The sequence below is a fragment of the Oncorhynchus masou genome, chromosome 27, assembly GCF_036934945.1.
Source record: "Oncorhynchus masou masou isolate Uvic2021 chromosome 27, UVic_Omas_1.1, whole genome shotgun sequence".
Lineage (NCBI taxonomy): Eukaryota > Metazoa > Chordata > Actinopteri > Salmoniformes > Salmonidae > Oncorhynchus > Oncorhynchus masou.
In genome coordinates, this window is record NC_088238.1 from 28,516,424 (window position 1) to 28,537,493 (window position 21,070).

The 21,070-nt window shown below is 42.9% G+C and overlaps 1 protein-coding gene across 2 annotated transcripts; it reads left to right on the plus strand.

The window, feature by feature from the left end:
* The first annotated feature begins 2,744 nt into the window (after positions 1 to 2,744).
* Positions 2,745 to 19,853, plus strand: LOC135515951 (ethanolamine kinase 1-like). Of its 2 annotated transcripts, none has more exons than XM_064939842.1 (8): positions 2,745 to 3,021; positions 7,740 to 7,999; positions 9,278 to 9,418; positions 10,362 to 10,504; positions 13,976 to 14,059; positions 14,369 to 14,529; positions 15,819 to 15,892; positions 16,572 to 19,853. In XM_064939842.1, the coding sequence occupies exons 1-8, from the start codon at positions 2,875 to 2,877 to the stop codon at positions 16,642 to 16,644; spliced, it is 1,083 nt and encodes a 360-aa protein (XP_064795914.1). In that variant the 5' UTR covers positions 2,745 to 2,874; the 3' UTR covers positions 16,645 to 19,853. The 2 variants fall into 2 exon arrangements, with proteins under 2 accessions (XP_064795914.1, XP_064795915.1); XM_064939843.1 differs by lacking the exon at positions 2,745 to 3,021 and adding an exon at positions 4,233 to 4,344.
* Positions 19,854 to 21,070: the final 1,217 nt, after the last annotated feature.

Sequence of the window (21,070 nt, forward strand, 5' to 3'; positions counted from 1 at the left end):
TTTGTACATCTCAATTGTCATTAGAAACCACATTTGTTTAAGCAAGTCAGCCATATCAACTATGTTTATGTAAATGAGGCTGGTGAAACTGTTTCGCTGCCAGACAAGGCTCCACTGATAGCCAGGTGTAGCAGTGGTAAGATGTTGTGACTGCTGTTGGGACAGCTTTATCTAGGCCGTTTGTGGGCACCGTTTGTCAATTAATGAATTGTTTAGTGTTGTGTTGCGTTGTGGCTTTGCAGGCATGCATCCCACGTTTATTTTATTTTTTGCCCCACCAAGATTTACATGCTAAAATCGCCACTGTCTCCAAAGTCAGTGGGCGGTGGGCATAGAGATCCTCCTAACTTACTAGAGGGGCTATATGCTATGTCATAATCCTTTAAAATTCCAGAATGGAGTGAAAATGGCAGCCATTTTGGTCTGAGAGAAATCCAAACCAGTCTAAAAAGAATGAATGGCAGTAGAGGCATTAGGTGATGCATTTCCTGCTTTTACTTATGCAGGAAAATAAAAGGCATGTAATATATCAGAAATTGTGTATTAAAAACATTGTCACCCCAAAATATTGTTGCATAATTATAAATACAGTGATGAAGCTTTAATACACATGTTCTGCATAAATAGCCTCTAAAATATAAGTAAACAGAACACACATTTCTAAAATGGTGTTTTCTTGAGAAGCTGTGAGTGTTATTATATGATACAATATCAGTAGGCCTACTTGTTGCATTTACAATTTGAATAAGTCCTTTCATCAACTGATTTATCTCTGTTGGTAGAGCATGGCGCTTGCAGCGTTCGATTCCCACGGGAGACAAGTATGAAAAGCAGTATTAAAATGTGTACACTCACTACTGTAAGTCGCTCTGGATAAGAGCGTCTGCTAAATGGCTAAAATGTAAATGTAATTTCAGACAGTGAATGGCTGTGGATTGACTGCATTATTTAAACGGAATGCTGGCATATTGGCAGTTAATTAGCAGCTTCTCCTTCACCCAAAGCTGATGTTCAGAAAGAGCTAAAGAATCTGGATCCCTACAAATCAGCTGGGCTATACAATCTGGACCCTCTCTTTCTAAAATTATCCACTGAAATTGTTGCAACCCCTATTACTAGCCTATTCAACCTCTCTTTCGTATCGTCTGAGATGCAAAAAGATTTGATAGCTGCCGCAGACATCCCCTCTTGAAAGGGGGAGATACTCTAGACCCAAACTGTTATAGATCTATATCCATCCTGCCCTGCCTTACTAAAATCTTTGAAAGTCAAGTTAACAAACAGATCACCGACCATTTCGAATCCCACCGTACCTTCTCCACTATGCAATCTGGTTTCAGAGCTAGTCATGGGTGCACCTCAGCCACGCTCAATGTCCTAAACGATATCATAACCGCCATCAATAAAAGACAGTACTGTACAGCCGTCTTCATCGACCTGGCCAAGGCTTTCGACTCTGTCAATCACCACACTCTTATTGGCAGACTCAACAGCCTTGGCTTCTCAAATGACTGCCTCGCCTGGTTCACCTACTACATCTCAGATAGAGTTCAGTGTGTCAAATCGGAGGACCTGTTGTCCGGACCTCTGGCAGTCTCTATGGGGGTGCCACAAGGTTCAATTCTTGGGCTGACTCTTTTCTCTGTATACATCAATGATGTCGCTCTTGCTGCTGGTGATTCTCTGATCCACCTCTACGCAAGCGACACAATTCTGTATACATCTGGCCCTTCATTGGAGACTGTGCTAACAAACCTCCAAACGATCTTCAATGCCATACAACACTCCTTCCGAGGCCTCCAACTGCTTTTAAATGCAAGTAAAACTAAGTGCATGCTCTTCAACTGATTGCTGCCCACACCCTCCCGCCCGAGTAGCATCACTACTCTGCACAGTTCTGACTTAGAAAATGTGGACAACTACAAACACCTAGGTGTCTAGCTAGACTGTAAACTCTCCTTTCAGACTCACATTAAGCATCTCCAATCCAAAATTAAATCTAGAATTGGCTTCCGATTTCACAACAAAGCCTCCTTCACTCATGCTGCCAAACATACCCTTGCAAAACTGACTATCCTACCAATCCTCGACTTTGGTGATGTCATTTACAAAATAGCCTCCAACATGCTACTCAGCAAATTGGATGCAGTCTATCAGTGCCATCAGTTTTGTCACTAAAGCCCCATATACACCCACCACTGCAACCTGTACGTTCTCGTTGGCTGGCCCTCACTACATATTCGTGACCAAACCCACTGGCTCCAGGTCATCTATAAGTCTATGCTAGGCAATGCCCCACCTTATCTCAGCTCACTGGTCACCATAGCAACACCCACCCATAGCATGCCCTCCAGCAGGTATGTTTCACTGGTCATCCCAAAAGCCAATACTTAATTTGGCTGCCTTTCCTCCCAGTTCTCTGCTGCCAATGACTGGAACTTGTTCTCAACTGGCCTAACTGGTTGAATAAAGGTGGAAATAAAAATACAAAATATGGAATTATGTCTCTAAAACTGACTGGCATTCCTCTAACAAACATACAGTGCAGATAAGGTTCAAAATTCATTGTTTTACACAATAAAATAAAGGTAAAATAAAAATATTATCACAGCAGTGGCGAACCATGGTTGACTAACTCCCTTACCAAAATGGCTGACCTTTTAGACTATCATAAGGTTGATGGCGATTGGTGAGTCACGGATTTCCCAGCATGCACTGCAGATCAGTTATTTTTATGGGTTGGATTTTCTGAGAGGCGTTGCCGCACTAGAAGCGAGTAGACTTTTAACCTCCGCAGCCTAGCAATTGTTCATACAAACGCATTTGCAGCCGCCTACAGTGAACTTCTTGTCAATTTAGCCGGAACCTTTCATTATGGCCAACTACATTCATGTACCCGACGAGGCGCCCGCTGTACCCAAAATAGATGTCACGTTAGACGAGAACGATTACAGATCTGGTGCATTGAGATTGATCAAGGAACTGAGACCGTTCTGGAAACCATCCGAGGTCAAAATGAAGGTATTACATTTGTCACATTCGACGTATTAATTAATAATATTTTTCTACGATGACCGTAAGAGACTAGTCAGTCGTCATCTGTCGCATACTGCTTACCAGGCAGCTATTACATAATTCTGAAACTGGAGTGTTGCGCCTTTTTAAATAGAAGCTGCGTCAACTTGCTAGCTAGCAACAGTGTAGCATTCAAGCCAGCCGATTGACGGATGAAAAGAGGCAGTGGAATTCATAGGCCTCTTGCTTGACGTAGTTTGCATGATCTAGTAAGATCAGTAAGTAACTCACTGTGCGTCCTGTATCACATCAAGAGATTGCAACAAAGCTTCTATCAAATTCAAGGCTATTATAGGCGTCATCTGGCACAAAACACAATTGGCCAGGTTTAGTAGTTGACAAACAGCTAGCTATGCATTTGATCTGGTGCCAATCTTCTTATGTCTTTGTAATATTAAGTGCCAGTTCAAGACAACTTCCAGGGATCTATGATCATGAGTAGTGGGACTGGTTGCCAAGTAACGTTAACTCAACTCCAAAAAGGAGCTGAGCGCAGACTAGATCTCAAAAACCCTTCAGCCACATTACATTCGCCCACATTTGGCGCCCGTGTAAACTACAATTCCGACGCTGTGTTTTAACGTTTAAAAACGTCAACCATCGCTTTTGAAACGGTTTTCGAAACATTGTGATATACCCCTTGTCTTTGTCAGCGATATATAAACGTTAAAATAAAAACGTTTGCTACTTGCTGTAGCAGTCCATTCAATGCTTGCCTCCAGGTGACGAACTACACTTCTTCTCCTGTTAGTTTACACACTGGTATTCGGTGCACGCTAGATGACTAATTAGCACAGGTGGCGACGTCGTCCGTCTGTCTTCCGTAAACAAGCGCTGTAACATGGAGATATGACCGTGTGGGTACACTAAACCTATACATGTGTCGTAATTTATCTATATTCAGTACTTGCTGATATGAAAGATACGTTCCTCATCTTTCCAAAACAGTACCGCAGTGAACTATGCGTGTTATTGTTTAGAGTAAGAGTTGGGGCTTTTGAATATGCACTATGCAGAAATCGCTCTGCCATTGCCTGGTTATTGACAAAACAAGCACGTAGAGTCATTGAACCATCTGAACCGCTTTGAAATATATTGGTGTACAAAGGGAAAAAACGGAAGCATAGAAATAGCGCACACAGAACATATCTACCGCTTCTTAGACTTGCTTTCAATAAGACTGATAGATCTATAACGCACATTCTGTGTAGGTCGCCCAAAAAGTTGCATATTGCAGCAAAACTTCACCTATCAATATCTATGAATGAGGTAAGTTTTATTTTTTATTAACCTCTGACTTTTGATACTTTGACGCATCGATACTTCAAAAATGTAAATGTTTAAACCCTGTCGCAACTGATAATGTAATAACTGCCAATAAAGTAATGGGCTCCTAATAATTGTATAACTTAAATTTTTAATGTAATAAATGCTGATCATTTAATAAATATGCTTAACACAAAATAATAGTTTTGGCTCACTATGCATTGATTATTACATTATAAAGTGGCCAAATGTTTTTATCAATAGTGTACAGACTTAAACCAATAATGTAATGACAACCTAAAATCACTCTCTTAAAGCTGCAATATGTCACTTTTTGGGCAACCTGACTAAATTCACATAGAAATGTGAGTTCTTTGGATCTGTTATTCTCATTGAAAGTGCATTTTTTTCCAGGCTTCCTGATAAGTTTTGTTTGTGATTATTTTACTTTCAGTTTTGTACACCAGCTTCAAACAGCTGAAAATACCAAATACATTTTGGTAATGGAAAATATATTTCACAGCGGTGTAGATGGTACAATGACTCGACACTATACGTGCTTGTTTTGTCACATTAAGTGAATTATTCGATTTTTAGCCACTAGGAAAGGGTGGAGCGATGAAAAAAAAATGTACATTTTCCCACTTCATATTCATCATCTCCAACACCACCCCATCACCAATTATGAGTGGGCATTGTCTACTAATTGGTTGACCTCATTGGGGACACATCTTCCTATATAACTATTTTTTTACTACAAAATGTAGAAATGCACAATTTTCACATAGTGCATTCGGAAAGTATTCAAACCCCTTCCCCTTTTCCACATTGTTACGTTACAGCCGTATTCCAAAATGTATAAAATATTTTTTACACACAATAACCCACAATGACAAAGCGAAAACAGGTTTTTAGACATTTGTGCTAATTTATAATTAAAAAAAATATAAAAAAATACCTGATTTACATAAGTATTCAACCCTTTGCTATGAGACTCAAAATTGAGCTCCGGTACATCCTGTTTCCATTGATCTTTCTTGAGATTTTCTCCAACTTGATTGGAGTCCACCTGTGGGAAATTCAATTGATTGGACATGATTTGGAAAGGCACACGCCCGTCTATATAACATCCCCACAGTTGACAGTGCATGTCGGAGCAAAAACCAATCCATGTGGTAAAAGGAATTGTCTGTAGAGCTCCGAGACAGGATTGTGTCGAGGGACAGCTCTGGGGGAGGGTACCAACACATTTCCACAGCATTGAAGGTCCCAAGAACACAGTGGCCTCCATCATTCTTAAATGGGAGAAGTTTGGAACTACCAAGACTCTTCCTTGAGCTGGCCGCCGGCCAAACTGAGCAATCGGGGGAGAAGGACCTAGGTCAGGGAGGTGACCAAGAACCCGATGGTCACTTGGACAGAGCTGCAGAGTTCCATCTCCACAGAGATGGTTCTTCCAAGGATGGTTGTCCTTCTGGGACCGGACAACCATCTCTGCAGCACTCCACCAATCAGGCCTTTATGGTAGAGTGGCCAGACGGAAGCCACTCCTCAGTAAAAGGCACATGACAGCCCGCTAAAGGACTCTCAGACCATGAGAAACAAGATTATCTGGTCTGATGAACCCAAGATTGAACTCTTTGGCCTGAATGCCAAGTGTCTCATCTGGAAGAAACCTGGCAGCATCCCTACAGTGAAATATGGTGGTGGCAGCATCATGCTGTGGGGATGCTTTTCAGCAGCAGGGACTGGGAGACTAGTCAGAATAGCCCGATCGTTAATCGAGGGAAAGATGAACCGAGCAAAGTGCAGAGATCTTTGATGGAAACCTGTTCCAGAGTGCTCAGGACCTCAGTTTGGTGAGACGGTTCACCTTCTAACAGGACAACGACCCTAAGCACACAGCCAAGACAACGCAGGAGTGGCTTCGGGACAAGTCTCTGAATGTCCATAATTAAGTGGCCCAGCCAGAGCCCGGACTTGAACCAGATCGAACATCTCTGGAGAGACCTGAAAATAACTGTGAAGCAACACTCCCCATCCAACCTGACAGAGCTTGAGAGGATCTGCAGAGAAGAATGGGAGAAACTCCCCAAATACAGGTGTGCCAAGCTTGTAACGTCATACCCAAGAAGACTCGAGGATATCATCGCTACCAAAGGTGCTTCAACAAGGTACTGAGTAAAGGGTCTGAATACTTATGTAAATGTGAGATTTTTTTAACATTTTTATAATACATTTGCAAAAAATGTTGTAAATATGTTTTTGCTTTGTTATTATGGGGTGTTGTGTGTAGATTGAGAGGAACATACTACTTAATCCAATCTGAGTTTCTCCTGGGCTCTGTGTGATTTTAAAGTTGGACTTGTTTAAATGGTGAACACACTTTTGAGAAAGGAAACATAGCCTAGTTGGTTAATTTGCATCAGGACATAGTTTTCCATTCACTAGTCTTATCACCCACTCGTCATGTGGTTTGTTCTTGGCAAACTTTCACTAACCCACCACACAGGTTTACACCACCTCGCTTATGTAAACAAGTAGAACAAGTCTGTCATGCATGCTGATCGTTAAACGGGCGGTATTGTCAGACTAGTGACCATACAAGAGCCTCACGATTGGGGCAATTGCAGTTTCCACATCCTAAATAAAAACAACTGGGTGGTCGTCTTGATGAACACAGAATGGGGGTGTGGTTTCTCTATGTAAACACAGCTCTAGGGGGAGTGTTGTGGGCAGGGTAGACACACACACAATCACCCTGCCTCTTTTCATTCACAAAGCAAGGACTCAGCACATGCCAGCCTTGGCTTCCTCCTGCAAAATAAAATTCCGGACATGCCTCTCTGCTCATGGTCAATCCCTGATGGTGTATACGATCAGGGATGGAATGCCTGCCCCCCCCAGAAATGTTCCAGTGTTCATTGGGGATGAAAAGAACCATTGGGTTTAAACCCACCCAGACAATTCCTCTTTTCCGTCAATGCATTCTGGGGTCCTTTTGTTTTTCCCTCGGATCCAAAATCAATTGACAAACCTATAAAAGGAACCATAGAATTCAGTCCCAGGATGAAAATGATACTGCAGTAGGTGGCAGGATACTGTGTGTGAATGGTAGGGGGCCGCGCTTGCAGACATATTCGTATTTAGAAATGTCCTCATCCGTAGTATTAATCGAAATATGATAAAGCTGTAGCCTACCTGACAGGAAGTCAACTGTACCTGTAGTATAGGATACCTATAGTAAACCAGCTATATAATAGGGGTCTATAGCCATCCCTGTTATGAAATCCTGCATGACTTGACATAAGCCTATGAATAACTGAGTCAATTGTCCTAAATATATGTATTTTATACTGAGGCATTAGATGCGTCTTCCAATCATCTTTTTCTCTCAGTTCTTCACAGATGGAATCACCAATAAGTTGCTGGGCTGCTACGTGGGCGGGGTCATGCAGGATGTGGTCCTGGTGCGTATCTATGGCAACAAGACAGAGCTGTTTGTGGACCGGGAGAACGAGGTGAAGAGTTTCCGGACGCTCCACGCACACCGCTGTGCCCCTCGTCTCTACTGTACCTTCAACAACGGCCTCTGCTATGAGTTCCTACAGGGCCAGGCGCTGGAACCCGAACACATCCGCAGCCTGCCCACATCCAGGTACAGCGACAGATAGCCCACCGCGCTGAGTACAACCCCCCCCCCCCATAACCCTTAGGTTTGGATAGAAAAGAGTAGAAACTCTGAGCTATTTTTTTATTTCACCTTTATTTAACCAGGTAGGCAAGTTGAGAACAAGTTCTCATCTACAATTGCGACCTGGCCAAGATAAAGCAAAGCAGTTCGACAAATACAACAACACAGACTTACACATGGAGTAAAACAAACATACAGTATCAACAAGTCTATATACGATGTGAGCAAATGAGGTGAGATAAGGGAGGTAAAGGCAAAAAAAGGCCATGGTGGCAAAGTAAATACAATATAGCAAGTAAAACACTGGAATGGTAGATTTGCAATGGAAGAATGTGCAAAGTAGAAATAAAAATAATGGGGTGCAAAGGAGCAAAATAAATTAAATACAGTAGGGAAAGAGGTAGTTGTTTGGGCTAAAATATATGTGGGCTATGTACAGGTGCAGTAATCTGTGAGCTGCTCTGACAGTTGGTGCTTAAAGCTAGTGAGGGAGATAAGTGTTTCCAGTTTCAGTGCTTTTTGTAGTTCGTCCCAGTCATTGGCAGCAGAGAACTGGAAGGAGAGGCGGCCAAAGAAAGAATTGGTTTTGGGGGTGACTGGAGAGATGTACCTGCTGGAGCGTGTGCTATCCTACTAGGCCCTAATCGTAGAAGAACTACTCCCACATAAAACAGGCAGTGCTCTATGTACACCACACCTTTTGAATTCATGTTCAGGTGAAACCACACTTTTACACGTTCCATAATCTCTGGCATTGTCATGTAAGGTGTGGTGCTTCTGTGAACCTAATATATGGGTGAGTCCGCATGGTAAGGTAATGTGACTTGTTCCCTTGAGGAACATTACTAACAGTGGAAACATGGGCCATAGATAGATAGCTACAGGTCAGGACTGTGATTGAAAGCCCATCCTGGCTCTGGTTACAGAACCATTCTTTAGCTAAAGCCCAACCGCTCCAGGGCTATGCATTCAGTTCACAAGTGTCCAATATCGGGTACACCAAAGTACATAGACAAATATAGCCTCATCCGTAGGTGTGAACTCACCTTAAGCTTAGCGAGTTGGCAGTCTTGGGTTTCTCCTATGACCTGACTTTCATTAAATTCTGGGATTCTTTACAAATATGGCCTCTAGTGTATAAGCTAGTACTGAAGTAAGAGTTTTACGGTCTTGGCCTCAAGAATTGGTCCCTCTTCTCAAAACCCCCTATCGCCGACTCACATGGCTTCCACCACCCTACAGGCTCATCGCGAGGCAGCTGGCTAAGTACCATGCCATCCATGCTCACAACGGATGGGTGCCCCAGTCAGACCTGTGGCTGACCATGGGCAAGTACTTCGCCCTGGTGCCCAAGTTCTTCCAAGACCCAGAGATGAACATGAGGTGAGTGGTGTAGATAAGGAAATGAACTGGGTCCCAATATCCAGACCTGCATGGTACGGGGGTATGAAGGCCTGTGTTGGCGTATTCATGCCATGCACACTGAATAGTGTGCTAGTTGAGCTATTGGGACATAGTTGAGGTCTAGATAGGAGGACTGCGTTATCTTTCTCGGGACACCTGAAATCTGGAGGTTTCTCATCAATACCTTTTTAAGGGTATAAAACTGTTATTATTGATGCTTGAATATTTTGCCTCCACCTATTTCCTACTTTATGACTCATTAACATGGCCAGGAGTTTTTCTAGGTAAGGTCTGTTTACATAGTGATGAGGAAACTCCCTGGGGCTCTAGTTTGGAACTTTCCACCAGGAAGCTATTGAATGGAACACTAGAGTTATACGAGAGATGCTTGTCCTGTGACCTCAGGCATGCCTGAGCGATTGCACAGTGAGTGTCTTCCATTCCTCACATTGCTTCACCAGGTGTGTTTACCTGAAGAGGACGAGCCCCCCTGTCACTCAAACCACACCCACTATTCAGGAACAATATGTATCATTGCCTAGTTAAATAAAAAAATACTGTACAGTTTTAGTTTGGGATGTTGACCCTTTTAATCAAGTCATGTGGATTGGAGATTATGCACTATTCTTGGAGTTTCAAGCCTTTTACAAGACTCCTCTATGCAGTCATAGTTTATTGATCTGAGATTACGTGTTCAAGAGTTTACTCTTGACTGATGTCAGTTTTCTAGCAGATTCCAACCCTCTTCTTTTATTGGTTCGATATGGAACAATAATACGGTACCTCTGCTATTGCGCAACACCTCTACTTCTTTCCCTGTGTACTTTGGTAATCTCTCTTTCTCCCCCCCCCCCCCCCCCCCGTTTCTCTGCCTCTTTCGCTCTCTTTCCTTTCTACCTCCACCCTCTCCCTCCATCCCCAGGTTAAACAGTGAGGTGCCTAGTCGAAGGCGACTGAGGGAAGAGATGGTGTGGATGCAGCAGAGTCTGTCTGTGCTGGGCTCTCCTGTAGTCCTCTGCCACAATGACCTGCTGTGTAAGAACATAATCTATAATCAGCAAGGAGGTGAGTTTCACCCTGCATGCTCAAACATACTGCACTGCACCTAGCCACTATTGCACTGTCCACCACTACCCAGTCACAGGTAGGCCTGATTTCGTATACTGCACCAGAGTTTGGGGTCAATTCCATTTTTAAATTCAGTCAATTCAGGAAGTCGACTGAAATTCCAATTCTGATTTTCCAAATTTAATTTTAGTTTAGTTCTGGAGTTAAAATAGATTTGAGGCACTGCACTCCTGCTCTGCACGGCTTTCTCCCAGTCACAAACCACAGGAAGGACTGACCATAGTGTTCAGTAGGTAAACATTTTGAGAGGACATTCTGAAACAGAGGAGGTATGAAGTATCCAAAGTTGTTAAATTGGCTTATTTTGGTTTGTTTCAAAGTGTTTTCTCCTGTTTTGCTCAACTGAACAGGGCCCTGGCTTTAGTGCATCTTGTGTAGCCAACTACCATCACAGAGCCAACAGGCTTTGCCCATCATGGTCATGCTAGCTAAGGGTGGGAAGGGAGGGAGCTCCGTAGCCCATTTACATTTTTATCAATACATGTTTTTATTTGTGGTTCTTTGGGAATGCTGTTTTGTTTGTGTTGTGAATGCCTTCGGTACTAACGGCCGCCCGTGTACAACGAGGATGCAAGTAGAAATGGTCTCAGACCAGACTACCCGCCAGGTGGCCAATGGTTGCAGAGGGAGTTGTGGGGTGCTTTTACCGGAGGGTGGTGGAGGAGAGCATTCTTACCTGAGGCTAAGGTGGGGGAGAGGGATTCAGCTGGTTTTTACCTGAGAAAACATGGGAATGGGGGAGAGCACTGTCTACCCCTTCGCTGATCTGTTCGGTGAGGGGGCGGGATGATCTCACAGCTCGTGTCCAGCTTTTCTCTCCTAAGAGTGACAGGAGGGAGTGGCTGGCCAGCCAGAGGGAGGGTTGACGGACCCAGTTCAGAACACACCACTGTTCTACGCCTCAGCTCAGAGCAGCAGTAGGGCCTATCTCACTCATTTCACTCAGACAGTGACTGACCTCTCTGTGTTAGCTAGCTCAGTGCACCATTTGCTCTTAGTACATTCACTCCGTGACTGACGGCCCTTGCAGTGCTAGCTCTTTACCATACTGTTATCCAACCCAGTGCTAGCTCTTTACCATACTGTTATCCAACCCAGTGCTAGCTCTTTACCATACTGTTATCCAACCCAGTGCTAGCTCTTTACCATACTGTTATCCAACCCAGTGCTAGCTCTTTACCATACTGTTATCCAACCCAGTGCTAGCTCTTTACCATACTGTTATCCAACCCAGTGCTAGCTCTTTACCATACTGTTATCCAACCCAGTGCTAGACCACAGCTGGCTTACTTGGTGACAGGGTAGCTCTTTTCTGTTTTATGAGAGGGAGGGAAACCTCAAGCTTTGGCAATAACAAAAAATAATTGCTGATAACATAACTAACTACAGTTAAAGTGTAGGCAGAGCACACACAGCTTTTTCAACCACAGTCTCTCAGCGAGTATTTTAGTACGGTCTCTCTGTGAGAGCAGAGGGAAGCCTCTTCCTTCCAACAATAACAAAGCAATTTACCCTCTGAAACAGACTAAATTGAAAGATTAGGGAAACTTTAAAATGATTTAAGATGTTTACAAGAGTCGTTTCAGTTCACCCAATAAGAGAGCAGGGTTGTTTGTCTCATTAATCTGAAAAAGTGTCCTCCCCTTCTTTTTTTCTTCCCCCCAAGGCCTCATTGCTCTGTTTATCTTTCTGCTCTCAGTCAAGTCAGGTGACGAAGGGAGAGAAGTAGTCAAATTCTGCCCCAAGTCCCCGAGACTCAAACCCGTGCTGCTTAGTTTACAACAGGAAGCCACTCAATTATCTCATTTACATAAGAGCAGGGAGGTGTCGTGCCATTAGGTCCCATGTGGACCAATCAGAGTGTAACTTTGAAGGGGCCTGTTCCGAAAAGGGGGAAGTGTGAGAGACCAAAGGAGAGGAGAGAAGTGGCAGTTTCTGCAGTTTGTGTGACCGTGGTTGTGTGTGTGAATGCGAGAGAGTGTGTCTGTGTCTGTGTGTGTGATGGATGTGAGTTTGCCCAAACCTTTTCGTCTGCTGTACAGGGCTACTAGCCACTGACTGGAGGTGTTCTGTTGTGTCCTGCTAGGACCGCCCGGCGTCCGGTAACCATCTCACGTGTCTTTACTAAGTCAACCTCAGAAACACACACCAAAACACTCATACACACACTGTATGTGGAACTGTACTGTGACAAACACATTTGTAATTTAAGGTGCTTCAACAAGCACTCTTGAATATGACCTGCATAGTAAATTAAATTATTAAATGATAAAGACCCAAAAGCATTTGACTGGGTATTTTTGTTGTCAGGGAGAGAGCTAAAACAGCTCTTTCAAGTTAGATTTTGGGGGTAAGGCTTTGCATGTTGACATCACCTTGTGCACTGTTTCTTCGCTAGAGGGCAGTGTTGTGTCTCTTTACCTCCCAACACCACATTCCTTCTGCATGGTGCGTCTTTTTCCATCTTTCCACCACAATCACTTCCTCAACGCATGACCTTTTACCAAACCAGTTCCACTGCAAGTTCCACAACGGCATATGAACCAATCTAGCCGTGGAAAGTAATATAGATTTCTAAACTTTTTTTAAATGACGCATTTCGACTCCTTTTCATATTCCTCTGTGTATTTATTTCTAACATCTCACTAACCAAACAGCAAAAACTAAACATGTAAAAATGCTACATTATTCCTCTGTGTATAATGGCATCTGTGAGCTAATTTGTTTGCGAAGCCAATCAGGAGATTTCCTGGAAAAAGTTGATAACTGACCATGTCTTCTGAATTGGATAATCCAATCCATTTTTCAATCACATTACTGGTTCCTGTAGCCTACGGTGGAATTGGGATCCCCCCCACTTTTATATAATGGCACAAAAAAATGGAAGTGAAACTGAGAAGGAGAACATAAAATCAATCTCTTTTTGATTTCTATTTTGAAAATATCAGTTAAACTTTTTCCAGAGCACATTGAAATTCAAACTGGGTGGAAGCTGGTCCTACTTCTGAATGTTTTTTTTTTTTAGCTAACTCTGACTTATATTACATGACAACCACTGTCATGACCACGCCAGTCAGAGGAATCAGCTAAAGCACATTTACCTGTTTAGGACCAGGCAAACTGCATGTCTGCATCAGTTAGGCCTATATGTCTGTCTGCCCACTTTCTATGTGTCTGCATTTTTATCAACTTCCTTGTCTTTGTTATTTTTACTTCCCTTCAAAATGCAAACTCTTACTCCTCAACCCCAGAGGCCTACGGTATTTACAGTAGGCTGTCGGTGGGGCTTCAGAACCACTTAGACTAGAGAGAGGGATGATAATGGGTTAATAATGCACAGCTTTATCATTTCTAATGTGACGGGTCTCTGTCCTGTACTAAACAAACCTTCCTCTCTGCTCCTTTCAGAAAATGTCAAGTTCATTGACTACGAATACGCTGGGTACAATTACCAAGCCTATGACATTGGGAACCACTTCAATGAATTTGCAGGTGAGTGTGTGTGTGTTTTGGGTCACGTTGCCAAGTGCGAATGCTCATTGGTCATTTTACTAAGTGCTGCGTGTACAGTATCTGTTGTGGTCCACTGTAGCTCAGTTGCTAAAGCATGGCACTTGCAATGCTAGGATGGTGGGTTCAATTCCAAGGGCCACGCGTAAAATGTGCACTCATGACTGCTTTGGATAAAACCATCTGCTAAATTATTATATTATGGTCAGTGTGTTAAGCTTGTTTGGTCATTGTACTAAGCGTTTGTGTGTTTGACCTTTTACTTAGCGTGTGTGTGTGTGTCCTGTGTAGGTCTGAATGAGGTAGACTACAGCCACTACCCAGAGCGGAGTTTGCAGCTGCAGTGGCTGCGCTCCTACTTGGAGGCCTATAAGGAACACAAAGGTCAAGGGTCAGAGGTCACTGAGACAGAGGTGGAGGTGCTCTACGTACAGGTCAACCGCTTCTCCCTGGTGAGTTCACGCCTCCTTTTTTTCGTGTAGTTAATTTGTGTTTTCCACCCAAGACTACGTTGGCGAACCTTCGTACATTTGTCACATTTTTATTTGAGTTTTGTTTACAAGATGAAGTATTAGACTGATGTTTAGTGAGACTTTGACACCGGGAAATCAGCCAGTAACATTCCTAGGTAAAGTTGAAAGGCTCTTTTTTGAAGCTTTTCAACAAGGAAATCTTTAATGCCAGTCATCTCCGTCTGTTTGGTGTTCTCAGTTCACTGCTCTGCCCTTCAACCCTCTTTCTTCATCCCCTCCTCTCTTCTCCGCTCACTTCTTTCAGAGAAACGACACAATGTACCCAACACAAATCAATTGCACAAGGATGTGTGTGTTCGGGCCAATCGCTCAAGGTTAATTGGTTGGGCCTTTAATCAATGGTTAGGGCAGTGTAGTCTATTGTGTTGAACTGTCTCCTCTGGTACCTAGCAGAGATTGTTGTTTCCCTGAACACATAGACACATCTAGAAGGTATGTCCCCTGGGAATTGAAAGGCAGAGGAGAACTTTGAAAGAAACACATAGTAGACCTGCAAATGAGAGACAAATGAAGCAGGATAAATGGTTTTGTAAATCTTTCTAATTGGCTGACTGTTTGCTGTCCAACGGAAGTGCATCACTGCTAATTTACCAGTGTACTTTACACGACAGCTTAGCTGAAGAACGTTCCAAAGCGTTTGAATAGCAATAGATCAAAGGAGGGACCATACTAGATCGACTTTTTTACACAATGTCACATAGAGAGAAGTGACCTTGCAAACGTGTGGAAAACGAATGAGAAGAGTTGAGCCTTGTTATGGACAATAGAGTCCCTGGGGGTATTATCCATACGTTAGCTATACATGGGGGTAGGGCCGCAAATCCATAGGCTAAACAAACAGCAAAAGAAGCTTGCTGTTCTGGTTTTGAAGTAGGGAGACTCAATAGCATGCTCCTTAGAGATTTCCAGGACGATCCTCGAATTCTGATTTTGCACAGTCAACAGTAGCACCCTCCTGGGTGACTATCCCAACTCCACCTGAGACTGAGGCCCTACCTCCTCCTTTGGTAACTACACGTGTGTTTACTGTAGATAGAAGTGGTAGCCTTGGTTTCCGCGGTAGACAACGCCTTTGTTGGTTGTTACTATGGGCTTTGTCATGTTTGCTGTGACAACGGTGTTAAAGATTTCCATTCTAGTCAGGACTATGAACACTGAACCACATTTAATAACATGACTATCCTCCATTCTTTTCCCCCTCTCTCCAGGCATCTCATTTCTTCTGGGGCCTATGGGCTCTGATTCAGGCAGAGTTCTCCACCATTGATTTTGACTTCCTGGGGTAAGTGGCTTCAGAAATGTAGGTTTTGATCCAGAGACGAGTCGAGAGCTTGGCACTATAAGGTTCTGTCTGCAAAAATATGCTTTTGAGATAATTGGCTGTGTAGTTCCGAACCCTCATTGGTTTGAATGGTGTCAGCAATTGTTCTGCTGTATTCATTTCAACTTGCATTGGGGTATTTCGAGTACTATAGAGGTAGAGAACATTGACCAGAACAAGGCTTTGTCAGTAACAAAATGTTGTCCGAAATGCAGATGGAATGTTATAGTCTCAAGCTCTCAAAGACATGACATTACAGCCCTAGCAGATATAACATATTCATAGTTTCTGTGATAATGTTATGTTGAGTACTTTGTTTCACTCTGAATGACCTTCTGATGTTATGCCCTTACGCAGCATGTTTTTTTTTGTTTTTTTATTTCACCTTTATTTAAATAGGCCATGGTGGCGAGGTAATTACAATATAGCAATTAAACACTGGAATGGTAGATGTGCCGAAGATTAATGTTCAAGTAGAGATACTGGGGTGCGAAGGAGCAAGATAAATAAATAAATAAATACAGTATAGGGATGAGGTAGGTAGGTAGCTAGATGGGCTGTTTGCAGGTGGGCTATGTATATTGTCACTGACTTGATATTGTGTTACTAACGTTGACGTACATTGGCTCGCTCGTTTCAGATACGCAGTCCTTCGCTTCAGCCAGTATTTCAAGATGAAGCCAGAGGTTGGAGCGCTGCACTTTCCAGAATAAAAGTCCTCCCTATCTGGTCCTCATGTCCACCGTAGAGTGCCCTCTAGGGGGTGTCGGGAAAGAAGACCCGGAGAGAGCCTAGTCCACACTTCCTGTGGATTTAATTCGGCACTCACTAGAGACTCATAGAACCCGATGGGAACTTGTAGAACTATATTAGAACTCCTAGAACCCTATGGGAGCTTATAGAACTATATGATAACTCATAGAACCCTTTGAGAACTCATAGCTGTTAGTAACCATGACTCGCCATCCATTGACACTCCACAGGGCCAATTCCATAGCATCACTGCTACAGACAGATCCCTACCTAGCTCGCTATAGAATCCTAGAACCATGCACCTCTTCATAAAGACTAAAGTCTTTAAGACCCAGCCCTCCAAAATGTCAAAATATGCAAGGGGACAAAAGAGCACTATCATGGCCTTTTTTGTTGTTTAAGAACAACCAAATGAAAACGGTGTCACGTAAAATACGGTGAATTCAGTGTGACATTCCAGTAGCATCTCTCACCCCAGTCTGTTACCCACAGGGGTAACTCACAACAGGGGAGACCTGGACCAACTCTGTAACTTGTCTCCTGTGTTGTGCTGCTGACTGACTGGGAATATTAGTGTGTGTGGGCTCACTCCGAGCCATTCCTATTGGATATATACATCTCTTGTCTGGGCTCGCTGGTCCACTGATTTAGTCACCGGTATAGCTGTTGGTTTAATGGTAGGTTATATAGTAAGTTACCAATATGTGTTGGTGCACTTGGTATAGTCACCAATATATATATTTGTTGGTTAAATGGTTAGACCCACTTACGTACTGTCTCCTAGGTAACAAACAGGAGTGCATCCATCTTGTTTACATTCTGTTCCCCTGACTGAAACGACGTCCACTTCCCTACCGTAACTAGGCTGTAGTTTGATTCATGGGAAATGTGTCATGATGACGGCCAGGAATATTTCCTGACCATTTCCTGGTGAAACTCTGACCAGGAGAAACTCGGGGCCTTCTGGTCTAGAAACCCTCCAAGCCCAAGTCATGACTGTTATGTTCACTGTTATTATAAGTAATTTAGATTCACTTTTTGTTTTATCATGTAACCTCATGGGGCAGTTGTATTTGGCTAGACTCAGCCTGATCCTGGACTAAAAGGCACTTTCAATGGAGAGTTGATGTTCAATGGTGTCACCTTTGGAAGTGATTTTTAGTCCAGGAGTATAGGCTTAAGCTGGTATATTGTTGCCTGGCTACCCATCCACATCACTCCGGCCAACTGAAGTTTCTTCTCCACAATGAGTCTGGATTTGCATCCCTCCCTGATGATTTCTAGAATGTGAACACATTCTGAGCGTTCTGATTGGTCCCAGAGTCGGGCCTACATGGATGACATTATCAACTTTGATACTCTGGTTAAGATTGTTAGACCATCCAATTGCTGTTGAATTTGATTTGTACAAATGCCCCTCGTTTTGAAGTCACACAAACAACTTCTAGGATGGCAGTTTCAGACCATGTATGTAGGGATCGATAGAGCAGCAGAATTAAATTCAGGGTGAGTCTGACAAGGTTTAGTGCAACTCTCTGTGAGACAACTGAGGTAAGACCTATGATTGGAGGACCAACGGCTTTGGTAGGGAGTGTCTTTGAAAGATGCATCTTTAACTGAAAGATTCTAACAGTATAGTAGTTAATGTCTTCATCTTTTTATAATGTATGCGCTGCTTGGCTCTAGAAGTTCTTTTATGACAAAAAGTTCCATCTAATAGGTAAAAACCAACCTACACCAAAGTGCTGGTCTTTTTTGCTTGTACATAATTGCACATTGTATTTTTCCATTTAGAAATAATACTATTGATAATGTACAATATTTACTTTTTAAAGTGCAGTTTTATACCTATTTAAGTGATCATCTGTTTTCTGACTGGGAGGTCTTGGAGTATGTTCGGAGTGTGTTAAAACAGATTCAACGTTGGTCAGGGCAGGTCTGTGCTGTCACTGCACAGACGCCGGGATGAAGAGACCTCTTGATAGGCTGCTGAAATAGCACCCTATTCCCTACATAGTGCACTACTTTTTGACATGGGGCGCTGGTCAACAGTGGTGCAGTGGATAGGGGGCTATTTCGAATGAAGACAGATTGTATTTTCCATTCATACTCAGCACTTCCATGCCAACGGTATCAGTCTGCAGATCTGCAGCCGTGGTCCTAAGGGGTTGCTAGCACCTGTGAGAACCGCATTTCAAGGCACCTTTTCAAGGAGCGGCTGCGAGTCTATAGACCGATGCCGCCCTATACCCTATGCTCCTGACTTGTGCAGCCCTCTACATGTTAAGTGAACCCCGTCGACTATAGCGAAGGAACCACCAATTGGGAAGTCAGCCAGGCGTTACGGTATATGTCTGTCTTAACTCTTGTGTTCACTTATTGTTTCGAGCATGCCTTTTTATTTTGATGTGGCTATGTTTTATTGATAATCAACATGTCTGTTTTCTCGGGTTTATGACTGCAGTGTCTGAGATGGTAGGTGTATGTTCCCTCACTGGGAAATGGACGGGGCAGAAATCGATTGTTGTTCAGATCCTAACTTGAGAGATATTGTGCGTTTTTTAAGTTTTTGCTTTTGTGAAAGATCCCTACTGAAATCTGTGCATGGATTTATGAAAAGGTTTGTTTTACACTTGACTCAAGTTAGTGTTGCGTTTGTGTGTTGTCCTTATCTGCAGACCATGCCATGTTTTTAACCACACAGGGTGCACGAATAGTGCTGAAATATACTGTCAAATTGTACAGCTGTAGCTTACACACGTGCGCTATAATGTTAAAACGGAATCATAAGAATACTTCGTAACGCAAGTCTGTTTCCCTGTTGAGTTTCATTCTGAAATGAACACGAAGACCAAAAAAAAAAAAAAAAAACATTTCTAGAAAAACAATACTTTCAGCTTACTCAATACTGGTCTGCTTCTTTAAAGTTTGTATAAATGCTCTACTCTTATTTCTTCTCTGGCATTTGTAGCATATGTGTATATGTACATTTCAAAATCAAATGTAATATCTCTGCTTGAACTGTCAAATGTGAATGACTGTACATAGTTTTTTTTTCTCTAAACATTGCTCCTAACATCAAGTAGTCTTTTGATTTAACTGTGAAATAATCTAACTTTTGAATACTGTACACAAGTGCTGTGAAAGGAGATTAAAGTCTATTAGCCGGTCCTGTTTCTTTTTTATATATGCCCCTCTGGTAGAATTTAGTTTGTTCGATTACTCCAAGCTGGAAGTATTTGCCTGTTAATTACAGATCTACCACAAGGTTACCAGGAGATGGCGCCAAACATGAAATGAAAGGCCAAGCGTTGTTGCATTTGTACAGGTAACTGCCAAAAATAAAAACACTCGAGTAAATGAGGGATATGAAGTGTGGCTCAGTTGGAAGAACATGGCTCTTGCTGCACTCGGGTGGTGGGTTATATTCCCACGGGGGATCAGTATGAAAAATGGATGCGTTCACTACTGTAAGTTGCCCTGGATAAGAGTGTCTGCTAACTGATAAGACAATGTTAAAATACAGTGTATGTAGAAAACAGGCGTGGTTCCTGAGGTAAATGAGCAATCAACATCCCATGTTTAAGAATGCCCAGTTATTATTTTGGCTACCGTGGCTTGAAGAACAGATCTCATTGACTTTCAAAGAGGGGTTGTGTGTGTGTGTGTGTCACCAGATCTCAGCCCAATTTAACACTTATGAGCGATTCTGGAGCGGCGCCTGGGACATTTTCCACCATCAACAAAACACAAAATTGCATTTTTCGTAGAGTCTTTTTTTGTAGAATCTCTGCCAAGGCGCGTTGACGCTGTTCTGGCAACTCGTGGTGGCCCAACGCCCTATTGTTTCTTCTCTTTTGGCAGTTGCTCTGTACAAGTGGATGGTGTTCATTTGAATGAACAATCCATCATGTCAGTTTGTGTACATGGTCCTTGACGCAAAAGCAGTTTGGAAATATGCATCCTATTCCAGGGCTACTCGAACCCTACAGAAGGACAACTAGGAGCTGTGGAGGAGGCTACACAACACAGCATTATGGACTTGCACACAATATTTTCAAACAATCATTTTGAGAGCAGCCAGGCAGATCATGGCTTCAGCTCGTCTTAATGTGAGCAGCAGTTTCAGGGTGGAATAACTACAGCATTGCTCCAGCTCTTGTCTAATTTACACGTTCATTGTGGATTCAATATCTGCTAGTCAACGTGTTCTCATTTCACACAAAAGGTCAACTTACAAGAACCACTTCCAACTGGAACAATCTTGGAGAGTGTGCAATGCCAGTAGTCATCCCAGGGCAATTAAACAGACAAACACTCAGGCCTACAGTACAAGTGTGTAAATATGTCAAACATATATATACATACACATATACACACACAAAG

Bases quoted from the DNA above. Each gene is read 5' to 3' on its own strand.
- LOC135515951 (XM_064939842.1), top strand. From the start codon at position 2,875: ATGGCCAACTACATTCATGTACCCGACGAGGCGCCCGCTGTACCCAAA. The intron at 10,505-13,975 runs GTGAGTTTCACC...TGCTCCTTTCAG, and splicing joins AATCTATAATCAGCAAGGAG to AAAATGTCAAGTTCATTGAC. The intron at 14,530-15,818 runs GTGAGTTCACGC...CCCTCTCTCCAG, and splicing joins AGGTCAACCGCTTCTCCCTG to GCATCTCATTTCTTCTGGGG.